The 11,618-nt window shown below is 41.1% G+C and overlaps 1 protein-coding gene and 2 long non-coding RNA genes across 3 annotated transcripts in view; 2 read left to right on the top strand and 1 right to left on the bottom strand.

The window, feature by feature from the left end:
- Positions 1 to 10,671, top strand: part of cnn2 (calponin 2) — a 13,388-nt gene extending 2,717 nt beyond the window's left edge. Inside the window, exons 2-7 of the mRNA XM_007573801.2 lie at positions 2,995 to 3,116; positions 3,220 to 3,286; positions 3,532 to 3,669; positions 6,573 to 6,689; positions 7,376 to 7,522; positions 9,746 to 10,671. Of these exons, the coding sequence (XP_007573863.1) occupies positions 2,995 to 3,116; positions 3,220 to 3,286; positions 3,532 to 3,669; positions 6,573 to 6,689; positions 7,376 to 7,522; positions 9,746 to 10,051 (897 nt within the window). The 3' untranslated portion in view covers positions 10,052 to 10,671. The remainder of the gene's footprint in view (positions 1 to 2,994; positions 3,117 to 3,219; positions 3,287 to 3,531; positions 3,670 to 6,572; positions 6,690 to 7,375; positions 7,523 to 9,745) is intronic.
- On the bottom strand, positions 843 to 2,988 carry LOC107833175 (uncharacterized). The gene is made up of 2 exons (XR_001658890.1): positions 2,130 to 2,988; positions 843 to 2,090 (listed from the first exon to the last, which is right to left on the bottom strand). It is a non-coding gene; the product is annotated as an uncharacterized LOC107833175 (long non-coding RNA).
- Positions 4,382 to 5,814, top strand: LOC107833174 (uncharacterized). The gene is made up of 2 exons (XR_001658889.1): positions 4,382 to 5,681; positions 5,716 to 5,814. It is a non-coding gene; the product is annotated as an uncharacterized LOC107833174 (long non-coding RNA).
- Positions 10,672 to 11,618: the final 947 nt, after the last annotated feature.

Below are 11,618 nucleotides of genomic sequence, written 5' to 3'. Positions count from 1 at the left end.
CGACTGAGTTGAGTAAAGCTGTTGGATGCAGGTAATGTTAGCTAAAAGATGACTAGCTAATATCAATACAGAACCTTAAGCTTAATAAGTACCTTGTAGGCTGCCGACGTTGGTGTCTATTTTCAGCTATGTACATTCATTTTGCCCCCCCAAAAAATGCTGGCCCTCGAGGACCGACTTTGGACACCCCTGCCCTAAATTGACATACAAATAACAGAGAGTTGGCCAGTTACCCAGCGCATACAGTGTTCATGTTTTTTTTTTTTTTTCCATCCAGACGGCTTCCCGCGCCCCCTCTGCAATGGCATGACAGACACCCCCCGCCCCCCAGGGGGCGCACCCCACAGTTTGGGAACCTCTGCTATAAGCTGATGCTGGAGATTTGGGCATGCTTTTCAACATGTTAAGCAGCACGCCATGAGGAATTTAATACATGAAGCTTTCTTGAAAACAAAACATCTTTTGTTTTGTTTTAATGACTGAACCAGGCTGCTGCTGGCCAAGTTGCACTTCTTGTTGTGAAGACTTCTCAGTTTTTTGGTTTTTCCTGTCTCTTTCCAAAGACTATAACATACCTCCACATCCCTCAGATATTTTTTCCATCTGTGTTCTTTGGAAGTGGCCTTGTTTGGGAGAAGGGGTCAAAGTCCCCCTCCCTATCCCTCTCTCTTGTCTTCAGCAGAAACTATGCGGATTTCCCTCTGTCTACTGCTGCCTCTCTCCTTGCTCATTGCAGTGGCATTTCCTTTCATAACTCAGAAATGCGCGGCATTTAAAAGATGAACTGCCGTTTTTCACAAGTTCACACATTAAAGGTGATGGGGTTTTTTTTGGGAGTTGGGGGGGAGGTTAAAATAAAAGTGTAAAATTTGAGCATGGTGATGATGTTACCGTTGGCTACATTTAAAGGAAGACTACCTGATTTCTTATTTGGGATTAAATGAATCGCATCAAAGTGGGAATCTAATTTCTCTTTGTTTGGCATTGGAGGCAGAATGAGTTTGTGGTTGTTAAAAGACAATTTTCTCCATCTCCATGGAACAGCAGATGAAAATGGGATATAAATGAGAAGTTTGGACCCTTTCCCTTTGGAACTGCCTTAAACATACAGATGAGTTGTTCTGTGAGAAGTTTAGTCTGTTAGCTACAGTAACCTTTTTGCTTATTGGTGCAGAATGTGTTATCTCCCTGGATCAGCACGCCGAGTCCTGCTTCTTGTTGCCTCATTGAGCTTTTTTTTTTTTTTTTTTTACTCTAGCGCTGTGGGCTAAATTCCTAGTGCTCAGCTTGTCACTATAAATTACATCTTCCAGATTCTTTGTGGGCAATCCAGCTTGCCACTGTTGTCTTTAATAGGTGGCTATCTGAAGGAAGTGAGTTTAATTAGAAAGTAGCTGTTCCTTAGAGTGCAGACAGCTGTGAGCTCCTTTGTGGTGGTGTTGGGCCTGGAGAGTCTGCGCGCACACACACACACACACACACACACACACACAATTCAACACCTTCACTGGGGGAGCAGAAGTGTTGATCTGTTTCACTCTGGGTCTCCCCTGTTCCACTGCTCCTGTCACTGCAGACCCAATCACTGTTTATGTGACCACAGTTGTCTTCCTGCAGGCCAAACACTGGCTGCTGTTCTCCTGCTTACTGTCTCAGTGACAAATGAAATTCTTAGAAATCAGTAACCACTCACAATCCCGCCCCATTTTTAGCAACTTGGCTCTCTGTGATTCTCAGGAAAACGGAGCAGCTTAGCAAACAGGAAATCGTTGTGTGTTGTGTTTTCCTTTATTTATGTGACAAACCCCTCTATGATCACTGCTGTGAGCAATGAGGCAAATGTCTTAAAGGGGCAGTATTATGTAAAATACACTTTTTTGAGCTTTACATTGTGTTCTATTGTTGTCTCATCAAAAATACACCTGGAGTGTTTCTTTGATTCTTTCATGCTTTCATGCATGTTGGAGAAATGCTTTAATCTCCATGGCAGCTGGGCAAAAATGCCTGGTTGGACCTAGCCCCGCCTTCAAGGTGCAGCTCCTCCTCGGAGCAGCCAAGAGCCCGGACTCTCTGGATGAAGCTAAGTGTAGCTTAGCTTCATCCAACTACTTACCAGTAGTTTTAAAAACTACTGGTAAGTAGTTTGTAAAACTACTTACCAGTACAAAATTGGTAATGTTATTAAAGAGTTAACAGAGGAACCATGTCGTGATGACTTCCTGTTAGAGAAGTTTTTAAAGAGAGAGTGGCCCAACTGCAAGGCTATGAATTACAATATAAATATCTTTCATTTTATATATACAGCATTTTATAACTGAAGTTAATATAGTTACTTTGCCATAAAATGATGCTGTAATTCGCTCAAAGCACATTCAGACACAAGTGGGTTCCTCCAGCTGATGAATTTATTAAAAATTCAGCACATGAAAACTGAATAAAACAAACAATAGTAATTTACTCTTGAAAAAATAATACAAATATTGATCTTCAACCCCTGCAGACTTATTAAATACACATTAGCATCTAATGAGTGAATCCATCAAGCGAGGAGGAGATTATGGTGGGAATTAGGGGTGCACTCATAAACTTGGCCTGATTTTCTTCATTTTGAGAGATCGACCAATATTTACAAGAAAAACTGATCGTATCTAATCTGAAAATCAGCCACTGTCATCTTTGCTCTGCAGTGACAGAGGGCCGATTGAGGTTCCAGCTGCACGTGTGCGGTTAACAATCACCTCATTGTTGCCTTGGTTATCTTTTTACTCTTTCAGTGACTTTTTCAAGACAATCGATATCGGACAAAATCGTCAGGTTTTTTTTTTTTTTTTTTTTTTTTTTAAAGATTAGTGATTGGCCAGAAAACTGCAATCGGTGTATCACTAGTGGAAATGAATGCTTTTAATCTGCTTACAAATACAAAACTGCATTTACTGTTTGAAAATCTGGAACTGTGTGAAACACATATTTGACCTCTGACCTTTGCCTGGCCAGATTGCACAGAAGTATGACCCTCAGAAAGAAGAGGAGCTCAGGATCTGGATCGAGGACATCACCGGCTGTCCCATTGGACCAGACTTCCAAAAAGGCCTGAAAAATGGAGTCATCCTGTGCAAGTAAGAGGCGCTCTCAGGAGTTCACTATGCTGAGCCTCAGGAGTCGTGATTGTGTTTTTTTTTTTTTTTTTACTTGATAACTTCCCCCTCTTCTTTTCTCCAGCCTCATCAACAAACTGCAGCCAGGCTCTGTGAAAAAGATCAACCAATCAGCTCTGAACTGGCATCAGGTGAGTTAGCTGGCAATTAATCTGCTTTTCTTCTGATCCACTGCAAGGAGTGGCTCCTTTACAGAACAGAAGGCTGTTTGTTACACAGACAAGACCATTAACAGTGCTCCAAGTCATGCCTCGTCATGATGGCTTCCTGCTGATTAGTTGCAGAACTGGCTTTCTGTCTGAGCTTTTTATTAAAGTAAAGAACTCATGCAAACAGTGAAAATCTTGAATAAACATTGGATTTGGTGTGGTCCTAGCTGGAGAACCTGACCAACTTCATCAAAGCCATCACAATATACGGCCTGAAGCCTCATGATATCTTTGAAGCCAATGACCTGTTTGAGAACGGCAACATGACGCAGGTCCAGACGACGCTGCTCGCCCTCGCCAGCATGGTGAGTCCTCAACTAACCTTCACAAACACCTTCTACACCCATGATGTCTTACAGGAGGTCCTGTTTAGTTTCAGTCCATGCTTTAGTTTAGTGCTGGATCTAAAGGTTAACATGTAGGCATCTAAATTTCAAGTCTATAAAAAGACTTGTCCAGATAAAAAATTTTTACTTTTAAATTTTGAGTTTGTTCCTTTAATTTTTCAGTTCTAGCTGGGGAATTGCTTTGCCAAAAGTAAAAGATGGTGGAGTAAATCCACCTGTTGGAGCTGCTTTATTGCACAAGATTCAGCCTTTTCCACAAGCCAGTGAAAGGAAAAAAAAGACTCAAAACTTTCTTTGACTTGGGGAATTAAAATGAATACATTGTTACTTGAGCCATCTGCTCATTAAGAGCCTTTATTTAAACAGATTAAGGACAATGACATGATTAAGCAAATGGTTGGCTTAATCCTGTTAGTAACCAGTATGATGCTGACTGTACAGACACATTACAATGTGATGTCACATGGCAAGCTCCCCCCTGACCCCCCTCAGTTATGCTAGCTTGACTTTGACAACCTTAACATGTAGCTGTACTGCAGAATTCAGTGTTGTCTTTTGTTTCAGGGGAAAAAAAGGCAACCCACAGGATAACTGACAAATCATCAGCAGAGCTGGTGTTTAAATTAGCTAAAAAGTTGCCACTGTCTTCAGATGATCACTTATTAATAATAGCTATATAAACATCAAGCCTGAAAACAATACTGCAACAGACTGAATGTTCTGTTCTTTGTGTGGGAAATGTTTCACAACAATGCAATTAATGTATTGGGATTAATTGCAAAGAAATATGCAATCAATTGCTATGGCAACAAGTCTGTGTGGCACAGCTGACACCAAAAGCAAGAAAAGAGTGCAAATGGCTTTGTTATTTTTCCCATCCCTGTGGTGCTATAGCAGCATGTATAGTTGCAGTGGCTCACGGCTCTCCATTTCAGTGCTATTCTTTTTTTCTTGTCATTTTGCTTTAAAAATGTGCAAATCTGTTTTGTTTTTTTGTTTTGCGTGACTTTTTGTGATTACAGAATTGCGAAAAGCTGGACATATTGCATAGGCTAATTTTTGTAGAGCGGATTAATAATCATTACAAAAGCAATTGACTCTCATGCAAATAACACAACATGTATATTTAACATAAGTTACTAAATGAGTACATGTTGGTTTTTGTAATTCATAAACATCTTAAATCTATATCATAATGGTGTAAAATGAAACCTGCTGCAATCCCATTAGTGGTAATCTGTAAAAGCACACTAGGAGGACCCGAAATCAGCCACGAGACAGGAGTGAGCAGAAAACTTAGGATCTTTATTAGCGTAAGCTAAGAGCGGCACGCTGGTTTGACAGCTGTACAGGCTAGGAGATTGAGCATGGGGGCCGGGTGAGAAGCGCTGATGCAGGGCAGCGTACTCACAACGTAGCATCAGAGTGAGATCCTAGTTCTTGGTCAGCCGGGCCGAGGTCATACACAAAGGAGAAGAGAGCAGAGTCCGAGGGAGAAGGCGTGAGCGGCGTGGATGATCAGGCTAGGTCGAGATCCGGGTAGGCAAACAGCAGTCCGACAAGGGCAAGGCAAAAGGGGCAAATCCAGAGAACAAGAGCGAGGCAGAAACACAGAGGGCGTGAATAGAGAGCTAGAAACTACTTGCTGAGAGCGTTCGATAATCTGGCAGTGGGTAGGTGCTGAGGGAGGCTTTAAGAAGGGAAGCAATCAGGGCGCGACACAGCTGCAGGGAATCAGGGAGATGAGGGACATGACAAGGATGGTCTCAAAACAAAAACACCGGGCACATGACACCATTACAGTAATCAGCTTGGTTAAACATAAGTACAGGTCAGGATAAACTATTTTACAGTAAAGTAGAATTATTTTCAGCTTTAAAGATGTTTTTTATAATGGATGTTGGGGTTCAGATGTCATCATTGTAGTAATCAGATAATATGGCAGTAGTTGTCAAGTTTTGTCAGGTTTGGTTTGCTGTGTGATTCCCCACTTGAAAGGGATAGTTTCCACTGTGAAGTTTGAACTGGATTTCACTCAAAGAGCCTTTAATTTAGTTGACTCATCTTTATTTTTTGTATGATGGACCACAAAGCACACAGGTGCAGGTGAAAAACCTCAAAAGAAACAGAAACACATCTATTACATTCTAAAACTAACAAATGAATACATTGTGAATAATCAGATTTCCACCCCCTTTAAACCAGTTATTTCAAAAGTATAATAAATAGCAAATATTTTATAGTAAAATTCAATAGCAATAAATAAATTAGCATTTTTATCAACATTTTGTTAAATATTTTGAAACATTCTGACATTTCTTTTTTTCCCTTTCTACTTTAACCAATAAACACCAAGTGTATTTTTTCTTCTTTCTTTTTAACTTACTAGCTTGACTTCAACAAGATTAAACAGTTTGATACAATCAGAGTTCATTTGCTGCTCCAATAAAGTTCAGCAATGAGCAACAGCATTGTGAGGCTTACCGGCTGTCTTTCACAGTTTGTAGAAACTATTGCACAGTTCTGAATTTACATGCTACCAGCACTGTTTGCTTCTGATGCTCTTAAACAGGAGTGACAGGTCAGTCGCACCAAAAGTGCCTACACTCTGATTGCTGTGTAGCTGTGTACCAGGTGGACTGTTAGAGTCCACCTGGTTCTCACTAACAGGCAGAGAGAAGCTGCAAAAAGGGGTGTGTCAGAGGGGTTACCTAGCAGTTCACCAGAACAGTAGTTTTGGGTTTCTGTGTTCTTGCTTTAATGTGTCTCGTTTGTTTGTTTGTTTTTTGCTTGTTTGTTTTTCCTCTCTGCTTCAGTATGAGTGTCAGAACTCCTTGAACATTTTTTTTGTCCTCTGCCAGGCTAAGACCAAGGGCTGCCAGTCCCGGGTGGACATCGGCATCAAGTATGCAGACAAACAGGAGCGGATGTTTGACGAGGAAAAGCTGAAGGCTGGACAGTGTGTCATTGGCTTACAGGTCTGTATTAGTTAATAGCACCTCCCCTTATTTAGAGTTGCTGTTTCCCATAACGGAATGCATATTGGTATGCAGTGACTGTTACTGTCTTTGGAAAACAACCTGCATCTGGGTTTAGATTTTCTCTTGAGATTTTTGTAGAAAATGTTTGAGCTGACATGCCCTCATCTCTTGCTGCACAGTGTGAAACTAGAATAGCTCCTGACTTCATAAACAGCCTGTTTCAGTAGCTGCTTTACTCATTGTTCTGGTAACACTTTTGTTTGCCTCGTTGCTAAGGAACTTGTCACTTGTCAAGTGACAAGTTCAAGTGTTTTTCAGCATGCTTTGGTACAGTGTTGTAACAGCTGACTGAAACTTGAATCATGCATTAATGGATTAGTGCAGTGTTTTTCAACCCTGGTCCTCAAGGCACACTGCTCTGCATGTTTTAGGTCTTTCCCTGCTTCAACACACTTGATTTCAATTGATGGCTGATTAACAAGCTTTTTCTGAATAATTTAAATGGGGTGTGTTAAAGCAGGGAAACATCTAAAACATGCAGGGCAGTGTGTCTTGAGGACCAGGGTTGGGAAACACGGATTAGTGGATAAACGAGCATCACATTTCTCCACACTTCAAATACTGCTATAATCCAGACCATCCTGTCTGCTTTAGCTACCCTCTTCTGCCCTTCCTGTCTGCAGATGGGGACCAACAAGTGTGCCAGCCAGGCTGGGATGAATGCATATGGCACCAGGAGGCATTTGTATGACCCAAAGGTTCAGATCCAGCCCCCCATGGACAACACCACCATCAGCCTGCAGATGGGAACCAACAAGGGAGCAAGTCAGGTACTGCATCACTACCTCATTATGCCACTGCTCTTGGGCTTCAGGGGAAGTGAGCATAGAGAAGAGGGGGCGGTATTACCTCAAAATATGATATATGATCATATTACACATTTTCTGAGGGGTTTTTTCTAATTGGATTTGGCTAAACAAACATGTAACTTCAAAACAGATTTTTTTTTTTTTCTTAAACGGTCACCAGAATGAAAAATATATTCGTATATAAACATATACGAAGTCAGACAATATGTTGTCACAGAAAAATAAAATCTAGGGATGCTCCGATCAGGTTTTTTGCTGCCAATTCCGATACGATCACCCATGAAGCCAATCTTTGCCGATCACCTGGATTGGCTGTTAATTTTTCGCTTTAGGTATAAATGCTGCTATGTGATCTGGCAAAATGGAAAAATGATCTGGCAATAAATTCACCTAATTTAGAAGTAAATTACAAAATACTTGCAGGCACAGTACAGCAGCTATTCAGTCAAAAGGATAACTGAAAAACCTGCAATCAGTATAACAATATTTAACAGTAAAGTTCTCAACAGCTTAAATTATATATGAGTGAAATAAATCTCATAACACTGCCTACCTAAAATAATGTTAAAAAAAGAAATATTTATTCAAAGTCAAATGCAGGTTTCATCAAAATAAACAATACTGAGCTAGTGAATCTTTACTTCTGAAGAGCGGCTAGCTGATTAATGCTGGTTCTGATTGGTTGTTTCTGACTGAGTAGAGTAATTCTGCAGAACACAGGGAGGAGACATCGATTTATTTTATTTTTTTCAGTAATTATCCATCTCATGGGGGCTGCACTGTGGCGCAGTTGGTAGAGCTGTTGCCTTGCAGCAAGAAGGTTCTGGGTTCGATTCCTGACCTGGGGTCTTTCTGCATGGAGTTTGCATGTTCCCTGTGCATGCGTGGGTTCTCTCCGGATACTCCAGCTTCCTCCCACAGTCCAAAAACATGACTGTCAGGTTAATTGGTCTCTCTAAATTCTCCCCAAGTGTGAGTGTGTGGGTGCATGGTTGTTTGTCCTGCTTGTCTCTGTGTTGCCCTGTGACAGACTGGCGACATGTCCAGGGTGACCCTGCCTCTCGCCCAGAACGTTAGCTGGAGATAGGCACCAGCACCCCTCCCGATCCCAGTAGGGACAAGGGTGTTAGAAAATGGATGGCTCTATCTCATGTTGTTACATGGTGAAAGTTTTAATACAAATGTTTTTTTTGTTTAAGTTACCTGCTGCAGCTTTAAGCAGACGGTCGGTGTGAGAGTTCACTGCGGGTGGAGCAGTGAAATATTACTACCAATAGCGCTTGGTGGCGGTCCAACAGCGGGAGCAAAACCACCGTCTTCCACCGCTAGCTCGTTGACTTAAAGTATTGGGTTATTTTGTTTAGCTTTCAGACCAGTATGGTCTTCCGGGTGAGTATTGGTAGTTGTGCGCTGCTTTACCTGCTATTTGATCGCTCCGGATCGCTGCAGTGAGCCTCGATGTAGCCAAACTCCGTCAAGTGCTTGTCTTTTAAATGTCGCATTAGATTCGTTGTGCTGATTCATTTTGACGTGCTTCAACCCCAAGGTATTTCTTCGGCGGAACACGCAAACTTCCCCATTCACTCTCAGAGCATGATAGTTCCTTACCACATCGCTTAGGATTTGTTGCTGTGCGCTTGCGCATTGTGAAGAAAAAAGGAGATCAGCTGCACATGCAGGCTGCGAATGAGATACAGGTGATTGGCAACAAGAGACGGTGATCGGTTATCACCGATCATACACTTTTTCACGGAAATCGGCTGATTATGATCGGTGGCCGATCGATCGGCACACCTCTAATAAAATCCATAGCAATATAAATATAAACTAATTTTGCCCAACAAAATCTGTGTAAATAAAATACTCAAGTACTCAAATGAAACCAACTGCTTGTGTATTGTATTCAACTCAACTTTAGTTTTACAAGATATTAATGTTGCCCCCTCGAAATTAAGTCTTGTTTTTAATATTAAAGGAAATCTTCCTCTTAAAAATGCTCAACACCAATATGTTGCATAAAAACCTGCAAGAAGTAAAAGCTTATGCTTCCTTCCTATTGGTCAGGCACTTTAGTCACTTTCATTTCTTCGTCTGTCTTGTATCTCCATTGAAGCAGCAACTGTTGGTGTTCTGGTTTTTAAATTGCTGCAGCCTGAATGGAAAAATTATTATGTTTTCCTCCAGGCTGGGATGACCGCTCCTGGGACCAGGCGGGCCATCTATGACCAGAAACTGGGCACAGACAAGTGCGACAACAGCACCATGTCCCTGCAGATGGGGTACAGCCAGGGAGCCAATCAGAGCGGCCAGAACTTTGGTCTGGGACGGCAGATCTACGACTCCAAGTACTGCCCCAATGCTGTAGATGTCCCCAATGATCAGGATGGTGCCGGCAGCAGACGAGAATACTTCCCTGACTACCATGACGAAGGTTACCAGGGATACCTGGAAGAGGAGCAGGTGTTTGATGACGACGGGACAGATTATTAAAAGGAGGGAGGTGATGTTAGACAGCATGGAGGCAGGCAGATGTTTTTTTTTATATCCACAGGATGTTGAGCTGCCTTTTCAGGTCCCATCCTTTTAGTATTGTATGAATTTGTCGTTGGCTCTAATTGATACACATATCATGATGAACTGTAGTTTTGTGATTCATCCTTTTTTATACTTAAAAATATATAGCGATTACACCTGAAACCAATGGTTTGACTTGGTTTATTTAGCACCAGAACATTGGATAAAATACAGATCTTGTTGGAACAGTTTTGTTTTTTTCCTATTCTTACAAATGTCTTCCTTTTTTATCTTTAGTGCAGGAAATTGTTGCTTTGTTTGCATAACCAGTCTAACTGGACAAATGTTTTTTTTTTTTCTTTGAACCAGAGGCAGCATGAGTTTCCAACATTCCAAGCAAGAATACTGGATTTATTGTTTTTCAGTGACTGTTTAAGTGAATATTTCATAAACAATGGTTGACATGCGAACAATCCTAACATTATGTTTGATCATTTATGATGCTATTTATGCTGAGTCTGAACAATGTTTGCAATATTGTTGCCCATAGAGGAGAACTAAACATGTGAAAGTGGTTTAATAAAATGTATACATTAGTTGTGGTCCTTTTTTTTTTTCTAATTTCTGAGCTCAGGTTTTTACCCAAAAGCAGGAAAAACTGGAATGTCCTGTTGCAGCACAACCTCCTAACCCAGCACTTGAAGATGTGTCTGTTATTTATTTTGGCATGTCTTGGGTTGAGTATTTCTCTAGAAGCTAATGAAACTTCCTCATACCAGATCAGTTCAGTTCCTTTAACACTTACTGCAGGATAGCTGAACAAAAAGGTACATGGCTGTGAAAAAGCATCCTCTCAATTTCTTTGTCACTCTGGGTTGTTTTAGATTGCTATATTTTAGATAACTGAAGTAAATGCCAAGGGCGAAGCAATTGATAGTTGAAATAATTAATTTAGTAATTAACTTGAGTATTTGGACTCAATAAAAAGTTCTCTGAAAGAACACACTGAGCTGTAATTAAGCCAAAGCAAATGTGTGTGAGTGTCTGCATGGGGATAGAGGAAATCATTTCCTGATTTAAGAAATTCAACATAGCACAGCAATTAATGTTCTGGAAAATCAATTTCTGAAGTGTTGAGTCTCCATTGAATTGGAGTACATCATAAGCAAATGGAAAAAAAAAAAAAACATGGAGCAGAAGGTGAACCAGGCTACAAGTATTGGCTTAAAAGCATATAAACTCATCCAAGAGATCACCAAACACATCTACAACTCTACAGGCCTCATTTGACTTGGTCAAGACCTTTGGACGACAGCATTTTGATCAGATCCATGGATTGTGTAGGATGCCAACACTGAAACATCCCAACAGCTTCTGATCCAAGGGACTGGGCTTCCTCACTGTTCTCTCCCAGAGCTCAGCTGCTAGCCAAATGCTCCTCAGCAGCAACTTCTCCCAACCATCCAATCACAACCTGCATCTGGGTTTTTTCAGCAGGATGGAGTGCCACGTCCCAGAGTTATGTTAAGGTTATTTGTACAGC

The sequence above is a fragment of the Poecilia formosa genome, unplaced genomic scaffold (assembly GCF_000485575.1).
Source record: "Poecilia formosa unplaced genomic scaffold, Poecilia_formosa-5.1.2 Scaffold338, whole genome shotgun sequence".
Taxonomy (NCBI): Eukaryota; Metazoa; Chordata; class Actinopteri; order Cyprinodontiformes; family Poeciliidae; genus Poecilia; species Poecilia formosa.
The sequence above is the reverse complement of the archived record's forward strand: the minus strand, read 5'-3'. Positions and strand labels throughout refer to the sequence as shown.